The 19,344-nt window shown below is 38.2% G+C and overlaps 1 protein-coding gene across 1 annotated transcript in view; it reads left to right on the top strand.

Moving 5' to 3' along the window:
- The first annotated feature begins 10,504 nt into the window (after positions 1–10,504).
- The window catches only part of LOC126829327 (protein mesh), a 72,244-nt gene continuing 63,404 nt past the window's right edge, over positions 10,505–19,344 (top strand). The window contains exon 1 of the mRNA XM_050559133.2: positions 10,505–11,418. Within this exon, the coding sequence (XP_050415090.1) occupies positions 11,170–11,418 (249 nt within the window). The 5' untranslated portion in view covers positions 10,505–11,169. The remainder of the gene's footprint in view (positions 11,419–19,344) is intronic.

Genomic DNA, 19,344 nt, shown 5'->3' with positions numbered 1-19,344 from the left:
AGCGTTCCTGGTTTAAAGCGAGGGGCTCACGTGGCTAAGTGGGTTAGATGCTGGCTCGCTAGTCTGGAGGTCGGGTGTTCGATCCCTGCATTGGCCGAGAAGGTTCATCCCGATTTTCCGGCGTGGTTTCCCCTTGTCACTATCCCAGTCAGAGCAGAACAGTAAGACGTCAAACCCCATTTCATTTCAAATCATTTCATCGAATATGGCCCTGGCTGAGCAACCATGATGCCACGGGTTCGATCCAGCGATCGTGTCTCTAGATCTTCTAGTATGGCTTGTACTTGTTAGGGATGCATGACAGAAAACCTAGCAAAGAAAAGCGTCTAGTCGTTCGGGTGGGACGAAAATTCGAGACACCCCAATGCACTCGCAGAACTACACCTAGAAGAAACGTTGGCTGTTGGAAATGACGAAGCCAAAAACGCCACTGTCCAGGCCATATCAACCTTCATTGTCCCGGTTTGTGAATAAAATTTAAAATTGGCATGTTAAACCCCATTTCATTTCATTTCTGGCAGCTACATGGTGCTACAACGATATTACTGATGATTCTAACAAATATATTTTTGCTCAAGGCCTAAATAGTACCGTGTTTATATATTAGTATGGGGCGGGTCGGACATGTGTAGAAGATTCTCTTTACGTTAACGTGAAAGAACAGAAGTCCAGGGCGTAACCTCTTCATTTTATAGATTCATTCCATCGTTTCTGGCACTTGCTCCAGTTTTGTTATGATTTTGGCACTTAATCGGTTTACAACGTTAAAAGCCTCCATTTATTAGCTGAATTATTCTGCGGTTGTGTTTGACACATAATTTATATCTGAACAGAAATATATTTTCGGATTTTTGTTTTTGAGCATTTCTTGACGTCTTAGTATCAACACTCATTTCATATTTTATGATGTTTTTTAAAATCTTGTAATTTTTGTTGTGTTTTTTATATCAGTTAAGGATTGTATGTTTCCTGTTGTATGTCAATCATGTTCATATATGATTTTAACCCCGTACAATTTATCTGATTTTAAAGTACACTCACTGTGTTTAGTTTTGGAGATGAAATTGGCTTTAACATCAGGGTGTTTAGTGGGTATGGGGGCTTTGCTGAATGGGGGGGAGGGCGTGGTTCCTCCTTGTCAGTGGTGCAAGACCTTGCGCGTCTTGCATGGTACAACGTATTGTGTTCGGATGGGACGAAAAACCGAGGTCCCGTGTACACATTGTCGCCCACGTTAAAGATCCCTTGGCAATTGGAATTCGATGAAGAGTCGGCGGTAAGTTCACTGTTGGAGAATTAGCCCAGTCGGAGCAGAACAGTAGGCCGTTAAACCCCGTTTTATTTCATTTCACTTGATTAGGCCAGTCTGTGCAGAAAAGTAGGACGATAAACCATTTGATTTGTATTTAAGACTGAAATGGGATTGGTTTTACCGTCTCAGTAATACTTTACATTGGTCATTTTGCGACTAACATTCCATTAATCTATGCGATGTATAATAAAGGGGGGGGGGGGTGGCCGAATGGTTAGCTAGAGAGAGAGAGAGAGGGAGAGAGAAATGGAGTTTAACGTCCACTCGACACAAACTAGGTCATTTCGGGACTACGATTGGTTAGCACGTGCGTGCTGTATCATAAGGTCTGTCACTGAGTCAACTGGCGTGGTTTCGATTCTCCGGTTGTACGTGCCAAGGACTAGGGTTGCACGTCCAATCTCGTGGGTTTTCTCCAGGTCCACCGATTTCCTCCCACTGCTAAAGACCCCTACGCGCAAGCGAATTATTGAAATAAAATTGAACCATATGTTAGTCCTAGTTTGTGTCGAATGGACGTTAAACCTCTCTATCTCTCTCTCTCTCTCCCTCACTCTCTCTGTATAATAAATCATCTTTTGTTCTTGTATAGCACATACTTTCCAAAGTCTGTTATTGTTTTGTTTTATTAAGCCATTTGTAACGCTCTTTTAGGTGAGAATTCCAAATGACATATAAAACTTGGTGCCGTAGCGTGCATTGTCGGTGCATGAAAGTCGTAGTGTAATATCATCTGGTCGCATTCATTGCACATGCCATCGTGTGGTAAATCCATTGAGTGGTTGATGTACTTACTTCAACCCAAGAGTTTATATTTTTATGTAAATATATAACTTCTCGTTCTTAGACCATAACACATACCGTTAAATACATGAATCACTCGCCTCCTTTCCCTTAACCTAAAAGTAGCCTCAAATAAATTCACAATTCGAAATGAAATGGGGTTTAACGTCCTACTGCTCTGCACTGACTGGGCTAATTAAGACGGGCAATTTTGCTCGGACAGCGGCGCTACGGCCTACTCTTATTCGAATTCCAACTGTCAAGGGTTCTTTTACTTGCATGTCAATGTGCACACGGGACTTTCTTTTTGCGTCCCATCCGAGCGACTGTACTTTATCCTTTGCCAGGCCCTCAGTCCTGCATCACCGACATGGGAGAACCATGCTGGAAAAACTCGATGAATTTCTAAATTAAGGCCAACATCAGGATCGAACACGAGACCTCCAGGTTACCGAGCCAACGTCTTACTCACTAAGCCACCGCGGCTCCCTCACAATCCAGTAAGATGTCCTGGAACGAGCAATTGGTTAACCTTAAAACTATTTCTAAGCAGTTAGAAATAACGTCTAGTCGTTCGGACGGGACAAAAATCCGAGATCCCGTGCATACGTTGGCCTGCATGTAAAAAAACCCATGGCAGTTGGAATTCGATGACGTGTATGCGAAAACGCCGCTGTTCAGACATTAAACCCCATTTAATTTCCACTTCGCTGAATTCGTCCAATGAAATTGAAATGAAATGGGGTTAAACGTCCTACTGTTCTGCTCCGAACTGGGCTAATGAAGACGGGCATACGCCATACAGTGTGCTATGAGGGAAATTTTGCCCGGGCAGCGGCGCTACGGCCTACTCTTATATCGAATTCCAAGTGCCAAGGGATCTTTTACGTGCACGTCAATGTGTACACGGGACCTCGGTTTTTCGTCCCATCCGAACGACTAGACAGCTGTCCTTGTCAGGCCCTCCGTCCTGCATCACTGACAAGGGGAAACCACGCCAATGCAGGGATCGAACACCCGACCTCCAGACTAGCGAGCCAGCGTCTTGCCCACTTAGCCACGTGATCCCCGATTGGTTACAGTGCTTGAGTTTTATTGTTTTATTATATACGGTTAAAGTAGATAGATAAACTTTATCAGTTGATATATAAAACCTATCTATAATATTAGGTGTGATACGCTGTTAAACAAATACTTAATACAGGGATATATTACATACAGCCCATTTCTATATATCTCTTAAAGGACATAGGGGTTGGATGGCCGAATGGTCTGTCAATGAGTCAACTGGCGTGGTTTCAATTCCTCGCCTGTCCAACCTCGTGGATTTTCTTCCACTGCCAAAGACGCCTACACGCAAGCGAATTTTTGAAATAAAATTGAACCATATCTTAGTCCCGAAATGACCTAGTTTGTGTCGAGTGGACGTTAAACCCCAACTCAGAGATCATTGCTACGGTAGATGTGTAACAAACACTTGAAGAAACCGGATGTGACGACAAAAATGACAAACACAAGTTAACCTTCTATGTAACTGACTGAAATAACGAGCGATAACCGACACACGGTCGAATTTCATTTCACTGAAAATTCCGTTGAAGATGAGACGGCGAGAGGATTTGGCTAGATAAAACAAAACAAACAAATTAGAATGAATAAAAACAAGGGAATACACAGACCTTTTCTATTTTGCTCGTTTTCTCCTAACTAGTGACAGCCAATCATATTTTTGAATTGTCAGATATTTTCTCACCGCCTCATATAACAACTTTTCATCTTCAACGGAAGATTATATTTGGAATGTTAATATTATATTTGGAATGTGTTTAACCAGTTCTGTGACTTATGTAATAATGGCTGAAACCAATATTGTCCTTTAACACAGATAATTAGATATGAAATGGGGTTTAACTTCCTACTGTTCTGCACAGTCAGTGGTGCAGGACGGAGGGTCTGACCAGGCCAGTGTTTAGTCTATATGCTATATTGTCCTGTGTAGCATACTGTATGGCGTATGCCCGTCCTCATTAGCCCAGTCGGAGCAGAACAGTAGGGCATTAAAACCCATTTCATTTCATTTCATTAGCCCAGTCGGTGCAGAACAGTAGGGCGTTAGACCCCATTTCATTTCTGAACAGAAAGTGTAGAGTAATCGCACAACAAATTGAATCCATCATTTGTACTATGGAAGACGAAACAGGTCTTTATTCAGTGTTCTTAATTCTTAGTTCTTAATTCATATTTCTTCATTTGTTATAGTAAGATTTGTATTTGGAGATTTTTATTTGAAAATTTGTTTTTCATTGTATGTCTATGATAAAATGTAAATGTGGGCTATTTTTTTCTAAAATAAATTTTTCTTTACATTAAAATACAATTGAATTAAACAAAAAAAACAATTTACAAATCTGATATGACAAATGCCTGATTTAAAGATACAAATATTGATTTTAAGATACAAATATTGATTTTAAGATACAAATATTGATTCTAGTGTACAAATATCTACAAAATGAAGAAAAAAGAATTAAAGACTATGAATTAAGAACAAAGAATTAAGAATCCTGAATAAAGAGCTGTTTAGTCGTACATATTATATACATATCTAATTGTCACATATACGTCTTACTTTTATTTAAATTTTTTTTAAAAAAAGTTTTGTTACTAAATAGGTATATCCTGTTCATTGAATTATTCATTTGACGAGCAAAATAATATTGGGCGTGATCGCTAAAACCACTTTTTATGAATCAATGTTATTCATGCAGTCTTTTTGAAAGCGAGTAAAGTAACAAAGAACCGCAGTCTCTTTGAATAATATATTATACCAAGGTCAAGGGTGAAAACGAAATAAAATTCTCTAATAGTATATATTTTGATGGTTTCCCCCTTTTCTCCATTCAATTGACCGGATATGTGCATTTGTTGTTTGCGGTGTCTGTTTATATTGCGTTTATATTATGTCTTGTGTGATTGTGTATGTTGTGCCCCCCCCCCCCATGCACTTATACGTGTACACACACGGGGCCGCGGTTATTCATCTCATTCCAGCGACTAAACGCTGTTCTTTGCTAGACTATCCGTGCTGCACCACTGTTACGGGGAAACCACGCCATAAAGTCCGGATGAAACGAAAGAGAAACATATATTTTTCCATTAGTAACAAGGTATTAAAGGCTCAACAAACCAGATTGTTGACAGAGAGGGAGAATTTGGATTTAACGTCCACTCGACACAAACTAGGTCATATCGGGACTAAGAAATGGTTCAGTTTTATTTCAATAATTCGCTTGCGCGTAGGGGTCTTTAGTAGTGGGAGAAAACCGGAGGGCCCTGTGAAAATCCAAGAGATTGGGCAGGCGACCCTACTGCTTGTCACGTACAAGCGGGGAGTCGAAACCACGCCACTTGACTCAATGACCGACCTCCTTATTCAACGCGCACGAGTTAACCAATTCGGCTACCCAACCTCCATAATTGTTGACAGGGCCTGGTTAGTGAGCCTGTGCCTTTAACCGCCGAGTCACAGTGGCTCTCAAATTACAAATGGCGTTATAAAATATATTTTAGTATTATGTTAATAATATCTCATAGATAATTAACTAACAAAAATGATCCCTACACAGACAGGTGTATTTGTATATCGTGCATATATTAAATCAATTTATCTATTTAACTGATATCACATGATAAATGGTAGGGTGTATTTTTGATATTTGTTTAGTATTGCGAGTTTATCCCTTTTCTCAAGCTACTCGTTAATCTATGTAAGCCATTTGCAATTGATCAAATTTGTCACAACTTAACCCAGGCTAAAATGCACTGATTATTTAAAAGCGGTGTTGGCCTAGAAAGTTCATCGGTATTTTCCGACGTGGTTACCCCGGTGTATGTGATGCAGAACAGAGAACCTGGGAATTTACAACCTTAGTCGCTCTGATGTGACAAAAAACCGCGGCCCTGGGCATTTATTGACGTGCACGTAAAAGAACCCTTGCCAGTTGGAATTCAAGTAGGCCGTAGCACACTGCATGTCCGTCTTCATTAGCCTAGTCAGGAAAGAATAATTGGACATTAAACCCAATTTCATTTCATTTTTGATTATTTAAAAGAACCATTGACGATGGAATGAGACGAAAATACAGCTGTTTGAAAAAATCACCCCCCCCCCACCCAAAAAAAAAAAAAATTAATAAAAACTGTAAGGGCGAAGGCCCGTTTCCATTAGCCAAGTTGGTGCATAAAAGGAAGATTTTTGACAATCTGAAAAACTGGAATGGTCTTATCATTCCAGGACATTGTAGATTATAGTAAGTCTTTAATTTTAAACATACATTATGCAAGAGCTAAATCTGCCTATTACAAGTATTTCTTTTGGGTTGAAAAGTTATATAAACTATTAATTAGACATTTATTAACATGAAAAGACCTTAATTAACTCTCGATCCCATCTTATGTGTCGGATTGTCATTGGATTTGAATCCCAACTGCTGCTCAACGCCCATTGATGATTAAATCAAAATGTGGATAATCGAGACTATGTTTTTTTTTTATCGTAACGACTATATTAATGATGACCAAGGCTAGGTTGAAAAATTAATCGCTAATATCTTGGTTCGGAGTGAAGCAATTTGACTGAAATTTTCAGCATATTCCATTTACATAACTAGTATAGTGAGAACTGCAGGCTCTTTATCTGATCTTCCATAATGTATTTATAAAGTGGATAACGTGATACTGTATATTTATTATGTGTACTTCCGATGAGGCAGTGAACCGCAGCTTAATTAATGACCTCATTTAACCTTAATCTAGGCCAGTGTGTCAGTCTTGTCATAGTTACACCCTCTTCAACATCTCATTATGTTAAAATCAACTAACGCTCGGCACAACATTAGGATACGCGTGTTTCTAAATACGAAACTAACCGTGTTAACACCCTTTTTTAAACCGTACTCGTATGTATGTACACCTTCATTCCGTATAAATTACTGTCATAGTTTATTAAACATACATTACGCAAGAGCTAAATCTGCCTATTTCAGTAATTTCGTTAGGCCTGAAATGTTATATAAATAAACTATTAATTAGACATTTATTAACAAGAAAATACCTTAATCAACTTTCGATGCCATCTTATGTGTTCCATTGTTTTTGGATTTGAATCCGATCTGTTGTTCAACGCCCGTTGATGATTAAACGCAAAAGTGGATAATCGAGACTTTGTTAATTATCGTGACAGTGGTAACAATGACAATCGAGGATACAGAGATCTCTGTGTTGACCAGCGCGATTTTCTCTTGTCTCTGATGTAGAGAACAGGGGGTCTGGCACGGGTGATTCGAAAAACCTAAATCCCGCATGTACATACTCAACTTAGGCTGTCTGTCTACAGTTAGCTCCGCTTAAGAACAGACGTTAAGCTAATTGGCCGACATTTTAAGGCCTAAATCGACGATATTAGTCGAAAACACTAAGTATACTTCGAGAATTTTGTTAAATATTTATTCTGCTCCCGTTTAATAAAATTGAAAAAGTTTATTTGTTCTTTTTGTGTATAACAGACGTGAAACGGAGTAGAACTGCATTACAAAACAGTATACTCATTTTTGGATATGGCGGGCATTTTGGGCAGAAATCTATTCTCGAAGTATGAAGTAGATAGATCTCTGTGTGCAGAAGGACGTTGGCAGACACGCACAAGAATCATTGACAGTTGGAATTCGTCAAGGGAAAGGCCTATAGGAAGAAAAGCCGCTGCCTAGGCAAATTTTTCCTCGTCACACTGCATGTCGGTCGTATGTCCGCCTTCATAATCCCGGTTGGTACCGAATAGTAGGACGTTAAACCCCATTTCAATTCTTCTATTTATTAATCAAACTGAAAGATGGAGTTCAAATCGACTTTCAAAAAACATGTGCACAGCAAAATTGAACGCGTTTTTGATATAAAATATTGTTTATATTTTTTCCCTCCAACAGAAATATTTTATCTGCCAAAAGTGTATAACAAAAACAATTGTATTTCTCAGGTATTTTAAAACTATTGTATATTATATGGGGAGCCACGGTGGCTCAATGAATAAGACGTTGGCCGAGAAAGTTCATCGTGATTTCCCAACGTGGTTCCCCCAGTCAGTGATTCCCCATTGTCAGTAATTCCTCCTTGACAGTGGTGCTGGGCAGAGGGTCTAACAAGAGACAACGTATAGTCGTTCGGATGGGACCAAAACCCCCCGATTAGATTTTATTACATACTTCGAGAAGGTATTTGTTGAGTAATAAAACCTTCTAGTAGTTTATCGAGGGCTGGCCGTCCTTACCGCACGGTACAAATATTATCACCACTAGAAGCAACAAATTCCAGAACAAGCCAGAACTCATACCAAAATGGCCGCTTTATACAAAAGAGTATTTAGGGGAATACTAACCCGAACCCTAACCCTAACCCTTTTAAGAGAAGTAAAAACTAAATTAGACCCAAGTTCAGTCTTTTAAAAAGGGTTAGGGTTCGGGTTAGTTATCCCCAAAATTCTCATTTATATAAAGCGGCCATTTTGGACTCCGGAAGCACCCGAACCTCGATAAACTACTAGAAGGTTTTATTTGTACCGTGCGGTAAGGACGGCCAGCCTTCGATAAACTACTAGAAGGTTTTATTACTCAACAAATACCTTCTCGAAGTATGTAATAAAATCTAATCGGGTGCCAAAACAGAGATTCAGTGTACACATTTGAGTGCACGTAAAAAAAACCTTTGGCAGTTGGAATTCGATGTAAGAGTAGACCATAGCGCCGACGTCCGGGGAAAATTTCTCCCATAGCACACTGTATGGCGTAAGCCTGTCTTCGTTAACCCAGTCGGAGCAGAACAGTAGGACATTAAACCCCATTTCATTTCATTTCATTTCATTTTATATACAATATGATGCAACAACTTAAAAAATAATTCTTTGCTCTACACTAGTCCAATTTTGAAAGGCATGGCGAACAACTAGGTTTACGTTTTGTTCATGTTATTGATATTAAATTTGGGTTTCAGACAGTTTCAATGGATTGTTTTCATCAGGGTTTAATTCATATATGCACATACCTCTGTAAGGTCTTTTATGCAATAATCTTTCCTCTACATGAATGAATATGATAAAAGAAGTGAAATGAAATGAAATGGGGTTTAACGTCCTACTGTTCTGCTCCAAACACGGCTAATGAAGACGGGCTTACGCCATACAGTGTGCTATGAGGGAAATTTTGCGCGGGCAGAGGCACTATGGCCTACTCTTCTATCGAATTCCTACTGCCATGGGATCTTTTACGTGCAAGCCAATGTATACACGGGGCCTCGTTTTTCGTTCCACCCGAACGACTAGACAGCTGTCCTTTTCAGGCCCTCCGTCCTGCATCACTGACAAGGGGGAACTTTCTCAGCCAATGCAGGGATCGAACACCCGACCTCCAGGCTAGCGAGCCAGCGTCTTACCCACTTAGACATGATAAAAGCAATCGATAGTTGAAATATTAGTCACATACAATTACAATACTATTTTTAATCGTTTAGTTTAAGCATGGGCCGTATCTTGGGCAGTAAATAATTGAAATTACAGATTTTGTTTATGTCTGTATTTATTTAAGTAATCGTTTAACCAGGGCCCGTGAGAGGGGTGGAAGGCTAGCTAGTACATTTGTCAAGGGACCCGCAGGCTATAGTGGCCCGGTGGTATGTCAAGTAATGTTTAAAAGAAATTGTTGGTATAAATTAATTAAAAAACTACACTGTTACTTGATCGTAAAGTACAAGAAAACCGGTGACTGAATGTGTGTACCTGACAAGGAACACTGTCTAGTGGTTCGGACGTTACGAAAAACCGAGGTACCCTGTACACATTGGCGTGCACGTATTTGAAATGAAAGTAGACCGCAGTGCCGCTGTCTGGGTAAGATTTTCCTCATTGCACATTGCATGGTGTATGCCCGCTTTCAATAGCCAAGTGGGTGCAGAAAAATAGGAGTTAACCCCCATTTCATTTTTTCAGTTTAAATCAATTACTTATTGATATTTACAGGCAGTAAACAAACAAAAAAACAAACAAAAACCCGTGAAAACTATATTATTTATTAGCCCGGTTGGTGCAGAAAAGTAGGCCGTTAAACCCTCGTTTCATTTCATTTCATTTCATCTCCACTCATATAGTCATAAAGCATGGTAAGTATCACTTAATATAAATACTTCGATTCACTGCACTTGACATCCACAGCGGAGATTTTATTGATCCGTCGACGCGCGTCTTCACAAATCCGGCTGGATAATCTAGATATTGGCCGCATTTCATATGCTAATTAGAGTAAGCTCCCTTCAGCAAGCAATAACAAAAATAACTCGCAGAAAGCCCGTTATCCTATGGTTATGACGTCACACTTATGAACTCACACTGAAAGTTTATATTAACGCCACGATGCCGGGCTATGGAAGGGTATCCCGGCGAATATCTCGTCAACTAGTGGATGGATTCTTACCAAATTTTAAACCCACGGAGGACTATTATTATGGAGTTGTGATTTGTTGATATTTTGTGTGTATGTTACGCCCGAGGGGCTAGAAAAGGGACCACGCCTTCCATTCAGTGTGTATGACCTAGTTATTGCGCTGATAGAAGTTATATACAGTGTGTGTGACTTTCCCCTAACGTTACACTATTAAATCATTCTTCTCACAAATGTCTACAGGTTCAGTCGGGAATTATATTAATCCAGTATTCAGCAGTTGTTTGCTTGTTTGTTATGGTACTAAAACCCTTGTTTACCTATATTGTACATATTTGGAAATTATGCCAAAGATAGTGCGCTGAAAGATTATTTTATTTAAAGTGAATAACCCTTTGACGTATAGTACTCATTGGACAAGGAATGAGGAGAGGTGTTCAGTTGGAATTTATTAATTCACGCTGCATTTATTTCATTTTTAGTCCCAAACTCCGCCAAGTTAAAAATTACCTAATCAACCCGACGACATGATTTGGAGGAGTTTGCCGTCATGTGAAACGCCACGAAGAATCTTTATGTTATTTTGTGACTATAATGAGTCCAAATGCTTGGTATACAGGCAAGCGCCGAGTTCATTCTCGATGGTTACGAATTTTCTGTGTTCTGTCAGTACTAATAGCGGTGTTTCCCCTAAATACGAAAGCCGTAAGGCTGCAGGATTTATATAAATTTAATACGACGAATGGAGATAAGTTAACGGATTCAACGGACGATGGGGGATCCGGACCAATCAATATTACTGTCAGTTTTCCATTCTTCACCAAAAAACACGACAAACTTTACGTAAGTATACCGATTTTTCTTCGACCAAAAATTCCCGACTTGTTCGTCCCACGCACAACCTTAGCGTGACTTCAAGGTATTATAGCAATGTCGGTGGAAGACGTTGTTAACCAACGCTTGTTGTGGAGCAGTTTCTACACACTTACAGAATGTACTATATATATATGTGTATATAACAGACTTCACTGTAGACCGATAAGATAAAGCGATATATACATGCATGTGCATACCCACGACCCGCATTCAGATATAACGGTATCCGTGTATAGCGCACGGTTTTCACTTAAAGTAAAACGTATAATCCCACACGTGTTATAGTATACTATATAGACAGTACAGTATAAACAGATCGATATTCACAATTTATATCCAACCACATTTTACAGTGACTTATTATTACACGTACGTACAGCAGGTATACGTACCCACCCCTTAACACACGTACACGTACATCAGTGACTTATCGCATAATAAATCTACACAAGGACATAAAGTATCTGTAATGACGCTCATTTAAAATTGACATCCGTGATCTAGATTTCAGTGAAGTTAATATATAATTGTGGATTAATAAAAAAATAAAATAAAACCTTAGTCACATTTAATATATAATATGACCATGTATACAGTACTAAATCCACAAAACGTGGCGATGGCGCTTTTATACTTATAGCTTATATGTACAAACTTTACTTAAATGTTTATGAAAACTTTCTGCGTCATTTACAGCGAACGTCTTTTGAAGATGTTATATATGCGATTCGAGTTACGGTTCAGGTTACGACAGCATGATTAAATAACGTTATTTACATTTTCACCGTAGGCGTACGACGTTTAAAATTGTATAACATTACAACAACGTTTGTGTTAACGTTAATTACGCTCTCAATTGTTTTGTAGTAAAACGTTTAGCAGGCTTGGGAGCCACGGTGGCTAAGTGAGTGGCTCGATAGCCTGGAGATCGTGGGTTCGCTCCTGGTGTTGGCCCAGAAAATTCATTGGGATTTTCCGGCGTGGTGTAGGACGGAGGGTCTGAAAAGGACAGCTGTCTAGTCGTTCGGATGGGACAAAAAACCGAGGTCCCGCGTACACATTGGCGTTTACGTAAATGATCCCTTACCGCTGCCTGGACAGAATTTGCCCCATAGCACACTGTATGGCGTATGCTCGTCTTCATTAGCCCTGTCGGAGCAGAACAGTAGGACGTTAAACCCTATTTCATTTCAGTTCTCTGCAGCGTCACTTACTATAAACATGCGTTATTTTGGTTGTCAAAAATTGAAGTTATGAACGTCAGAATTTGTGATTTTTGTCGACAGCAGTAATTGCCTCTGTTTAACTCCGCGAAAAGACTAGAAATAGTCGAGTTGAGAAATTAATTACGGTACATAATGAAGCTGTGTCACAATAGCTTGTTTTGTAGATGTGAAAGGGGGTGGGTTTTTTTTAGTAAAAAGTATTAAAAAAAATTAATATCATGTATGTCGCATATTTACAAAGCCTAAACTTAACACTTAATGTAACACCATTAATATTTACAAAGCCTAAAATTAACACTTAATTTAACTCCATTAATATTTAAAACACGATTCTATTGTTGTTCATGTAATGATTTGTGATGAGATTAAATGGTAGCGTAGGATTAACGAGTTCCTGGTCTATTCACAACGGGGAGTCGAATAAAATCAAGGCATTGAAATTTGACCATATAATATGTAAAAAATCATGTAGGGGTACACAAAATGATGTAGCAGTAAGTTAACGATATTTTTAAGTAAAAAAACGAGAACAGGACATGATGTTGTGATAATCTTTATTAATATTATTTGATAACATACCTGGCGCGCTTTATGTCGCATGTTGGGAGACAAAATGGCTGGCTCGATGAGTAAGGTGATGGCTCACACCAGGTGGGCGGGGTTCGACCGCGGTGTTGGTTGACAAAGTTTCCCTTTGGCAGTGGTGCTGGAAGGAGGGCCTTGCAAGGAACAACGTTAGTCATTCGGATGGGACGAAAAGCCGAGTCCTGCTTGCACTATAAAATTCAAATCGTTGTCTGGGATGTTTGGGAAAAAAAGGCGCCTGCTTATCTCCGTGCTTTATTTTCGGTTTCCACCAACTGGTATAGACCCCTGTGCGCAAGAGAATTATTAAATAAAAGTCTTGGTTCCGATATAAACTAGCTCATGTTAAGTGGATGTTAAATCTCTGTAGATAACTAAGTTATAGATATTTGTTATGTGATAGAGTTTAGATAGTGAAGATAATGATATATTATAGTTTATTTCCCGTGTTTGTATAACCACGTTTCACCTGTCGTTACACCTATTGCAGGCATTGAAATGTGGTTTAACCACCTACTGTTGTGCTTCTATACTGGGCTAATGAAGACGGGCATACGCCATATAGTGTATTATGAGGAAAATTTTTCCCGGGCAGCCGCACTATGGCCTACTCTTATATCGAATTCCAACTGCCAAGGGATCTTTTACGTGCACGCCAATGTATACACGGGACCTCGTTTTTCGTCCCATCCGAAAGACTAGACATCTGTCCTTGTCAGGCCCTTCATGCTAGTATTGATATTCATACATATAATATACATATAATATACATCATGAATGCAATGAGGTTTAAGCCGAGTTCGCGTGTATACCGTTGATAAAAAGGAATGAAATGGGGTTTAACGTCCTACTGTTCTGCTCCGGTTGGACTAACGAAGACGGGCATATACGCGATACAATGTGTGACGAGGGCTATGGCCTACTCTTATATCGGTTTCTAACTGCCGAGGGTTCTTTTACCTCGATTTTTTGTCTTATCCGAACAACTATACGTTGTCCCTTGCCAGACCCTTTGTCCTGCACCACAGACAAGGGGAACCACGCCGGAAAATCACGATGAACTTTCTCGGCCAACACTGGGATCGAATCCGCGACCTCCAGGCTAGCGAACCACCGCATTACCCACTTAGCATCCTTGCTTCCCATTTTCAGAAAGTGAAAGATTCATTGACAGTTCCAACTCGAAGTAAGAGTAGGCTGCAGCCCCGCTGTCAGGGCAAAATTCCCCTCAAATCACACTGCATGGTATATAACCTGGATGGTTCAGAAAAGTAGGACATTAAACCACATTTCATTCATTCATTATTTCATTTATCGATTTTAAATTTTGGTTGAAACTACTGTACATGTATATATACACAAATGCAAATTAAAATATTGAGGAAAAAACAAAAAAACACAGTATTATATGCCCGGAACATCCTCGGGGCTTTAATACATATTTACCAGTAATAATTATTTTAACCATGACGTTATTCTTATTGTTGTATAATTATTAACGATCCATTATGTGAGATTAGATAAAGAGCTGATAGTTCTCACTATAATAGTTAAAAAAAAACTAGATAACGTAAAGGGATTTGCTGAAAATTTCATTCAAATTGATCCACCCTGAACCGAGTATTTAGCCACTGAAGTTTGGTCCTAGTCTCGATCATCATTACTAAAGTCGGTAGGATATAAAACATAGTCTCGATTATCCAAGTTATGACTAAATCAAGAATGAAAGTGGAACAGCAAATGCGGTCCTAATCTAGTAAACATCGCAGGCTAGCGTTGACAACGAGAGTTGATTATGGTCTGGATAAGTTAATTAATGTCTACTTAATAATTTATATAACATTTCAGGCCTAAAGAAAGACCTGCAATAGGCTGATTTAGCTCTTACATAATGTATGGTTAATGGAGAATATGCATTAAAGGTCTGCTGATGTTCCAATACCGTGTTTCTTTCCTCAATATTTTAATTTTTATATTTACAAGCTAAGAGCAGATCATCAATTAGAATTTATATATATTCAGAAATATCGTTTTGAGTCTTTTTAACGCCAAGTTACAGTATATTAAAACATGACCATATTCATAAATTTCATTTGCAGGTTTATAGATATTATGCAGTTTTTTTTTATTTGCCTTATAGATGAACCGTGGCGCATACCTCACCTAATGTATATGTTAAATTAATAGAATTATACCCCAGAGTATCGCTGCCTGTCAAAGAATGAATACATATAACATATGGTCGCATATTCTATTTCACAGGTTCCTGGTACATGTGTATATTGTATACATTTTTTAAGATAGAAAAATGGCGGGAGAGATCGCGAGCGTTCGAGAAGATTAAGAATTAGGACTACAAAATTTTGTTTAAAGCCGCTGATCGCGTTTTTTTATGAAAATATTTAAATTGTTCGCGGTTTATTCTACCCTTAAGATGTATTCAGATTGATTATTTAATCTTTAAAGATACATTATAATAGTTCGAAATTAGATAATGCAAAATGAATATATTGAAAATTTCATTCAATTTACTTTATTCTGAGCGAAGGTTTGGCTTTGAAGGTTTAGCGAGATGTGTGCACTGATTGTATAAACCATCGTACTGGTTGTTCACCATTTTTAAATTAAATCATTAAATGACCGGATCCTTCTAATGTACTTAAAATCGAACATATCCGATGGCATTGAAAATTGATTATGGTCTTGTCATGTTAATAAATGTCTTAATTAATAGTTTATGTAACGTTTAAGCTCTATAGAAAGACCTGCAATAGGCAGATTTAGCTCTTGCATACTGTATATTAATTAAGAAGACAAAATCCCGGCTTGGATTCAATCAGATTAAAAAGAGGTCCGTTTTATCCAACACTTATAGGTGGCGCGGGCTTGTTTATATCTACAAAGGATGTTGAATATTAGCGAATATTTATTTCATTCTCATTGTTAATATTGCAACGGAACTGAATCATTAGAGTTTCAAAATCCACATTCCAAATCCATCGGATGACGGTAAGTGGCATTAGCAATGTCGGATATGGTTGGGTATTCCATCAAGTTCCTATTCAAGGTTTCCCTTTATAATTGTTTGGAGGAGGAGATATGAATTGAATTCCCTTCCTTCTTAAATAGCAAAAGCTCTTTGAATTGGGTCAAATTTTCCCCGAACAGCGTCATTTCCGCCATTTCAGAGACACGTTAGCTCCTTAAATTCGCTACATGCTGCGTGCATTGACAGCATGATAAGGATCCACCGACAGTTGGAAATGTAAATACAATTAAGCCTTACGTTACATCCGCTGTCTGGGCAAAATTGCAATCAAAGCATAATGCATATTGTCTTCATTATCCCGGTTTGGGCAGAAATCTACGACGTTCATTTTACGTATATTTAGAATAAAAAAATTGTTTAAAATAGCCTATACCTGTCAGTACAGTAAGCTTATGAAAACATTAAGAGTTTTAATATATTCAGATATGATGTATATTATTTGGTTTTATTTCCCCTATTCGATATCGTAAATATATATAATATGTATGTATATAGACCCTGGTATACGTATATCTTAACTCCACCCTAGCTATCGGTTTTCATATGTATACAAAACTGACTTTTACAGATGGTAGACTGCATCTCTGTATTACTAGAGTCCATGTAGCAGAAGCTGATCTGGTTCTATGTATTATATACAACTGCATTCCTTCTTACATGTTTTTTTTCCTCCCGTACTATTTCTATCATTTGGCACATTTTATTAAAATTGCATTATTTCTTAAATATTTTTTTTCTTTTTTCGGGACTACCATGTATTCCCAACATTTTATTAATTTCATTAAAATTGCATGCCTTCTTAATTTTTTTTTGTTTGAGACTATTTCCATTATTTCGCAGATTAAATGAACATTGCATTCCTTCTTAAGTGTTTTTATTGTTCGAAACTATTTCTATCACTTCCCGGATTTCGTTAGAATTGCATTCCTTCTTACGTGACTATGTCTATCATTTCGTGGATTTCCCTAAAAATTGCATTCCTTCTTAAATTCGTGGATTTCACTAAAATTTGCAAGCCTTCTTAAATGTTTTTTGTCCTGGACCGCTTCTATCATTTCGTGGATTTCATTAAAATTGCATTCCGTTTTACTATTTATATCGTTTTGCGGATTTCGTCTGTTCGGTGCTAAGGTATAAATCTTGACTTTGGTCTGCCACTCAAAAAAAAAATCGTATAATGCATGAATTTAATTTCACATCTGCTTATACCCACCTTTGTTTGAAACACGAAGAATGCATTCTTTCTTATGGAACTTTTTTTTCTGTATCTTTAAACGGATTTTTGTGGTTTGACGTTTTAAACATTCTGTTATTGAAACATCGCGTTCTGTCTAAATACCTACTGACTGATACCTACATCTTTGTTTCAAAGAATTGCATTCCTTCCTTCAGAACATTTTGTTTTCTTTATCGCTGTGTATAACTTTGTGCAGCCGTCGAGAAATGGTTTCTAGTTCAGCTTAAATGTTATGTACGATGGGCCAGATAGTCTTAAATTTTCGTCTAACACATACAGTACACACGGTACAATTTTATAGATAGGCTACATAATTACTGAGTTTAAAACTAAGCGACGTTTCGACGAGAACACTCTTGATAAAGACGGGAGTGTCCTCGTCGAAACGTCGCTTAGTATTAAAGTGGCTACGTCTCTAACTCAGTATCATCCCAAATCTTCGACATTGAAAACACTTCAGCGGCATTTGTAATAAGGGACTCGAAAAAAGAGGCTAGGTATATTCCACTAAAACTATACTAGTCATGTCAAACGGTGACGCCATATTCGTATCTGGAGAGCATGCGCAATAAATACTATCAATGTAGACTGGAATAACCAGACGCTAGAGATTGCCATTAGATCGAGACTTCTGGCGTATTTCGCCGAATATAACTGATTATAAATTACGGTAAAAACAGAAACGATTGAATGTAAATCAGTTTATATACATTCATATTGCATTATTATATGCGTTGCGACCCATTTGTGTCAATTTCTAGGTCCCAAATATTAGCGATTTAGCTCCTTTATACTTAGTAATTGTGTATCCATAAAATTGTACCTTGTGTTAATATGTTCAATTACTAAATGCCAATCAAAAAGACATACAGTACATATTATACTTGTACTTTAAACCTTTTTATTGAGGTGTAGATTAAACTGAGAAGGTCTGAAGATAAATATAGAACCCTCTTTACTTCCTGGTTAAATATAAAGACAGTATTGAGTTACCTGAATGGGGGAGCTGAAAAAAAAGATAAAAAAACCAAATAAACGTTACTTAACGCGTGTCTTCTTGCCCCAGTTTTACACTGCATTGCATTGTCATAACGATTGGCCACTTTCAGCTGGCCATTTTAAATTATCAATAATAAATTCAACAACACCGTTATTTCTAGCGAGAATCGTCAAGTAGCGGTTAGGAACGGTTGATTCCGGTCACAAGAGAAGCAGGGAAGAGACGGAGAAACCGTACAATGCGAGAGAGAGAGAGAGAGAGAGAGAGAGAGAGAGATGGGGTTTAACGTCCACTCGCCACAAACTAGGTTATTTCGGAACCAACATGTTTTAATTTTATTTCAATAATTCGCTTGCGCGTAGGGGTCTTTAGCAGTGGGAGGAAACCAGAGGACCCGGAGAAAAACCACGAGGTTGAACAGGCGATCCTACTCCTTGTCACGTACAACCGGGGATTCGAAACCACGCCAGTTGACTCAATGACAGGCCTTATGATACAGCGCACACGTGCTAACCATTCGGCCATCCAACCCCAACCCCCCTTACAATGCTAGTATTACGATGTTAAAATGAGGAATCTATTTTGTCGTAAAAGTTATTAATAAACTGGACAGAACAATGTCAGATAATGTAAGTACACGCGATTTTATTATGGTTTCTGTCATCTGTGATTTATTCATCCCCAACAAATAACCAAGTATAAATTGTAACTCATTTATTTGAAGAAGACCAGGGCGTTTTCTTCTTGTAAAATATAAACATTTATCAATTTTTTAATGTGTTCCGAGATGCCAGCT

This window comes from Patella vulgata, chromosome 1 (assembly GCF_932274485.2).
Source record: "Patella vulgata chromosome 1, xgPatVulg1.2, whole genome shotgun sequence".
NCBI classification, from domain to species: domain Eukaryota; kingdom Metazoa; phylum Mollusca; class Gastropoda; family Patellidae; genus Patella; species Patella vulgata.
The sequence above is the reverse complement of the archived record's forward strand: the minus strand, read 5'-3'. Positions and strand labels throughout refer to the sequence as shown.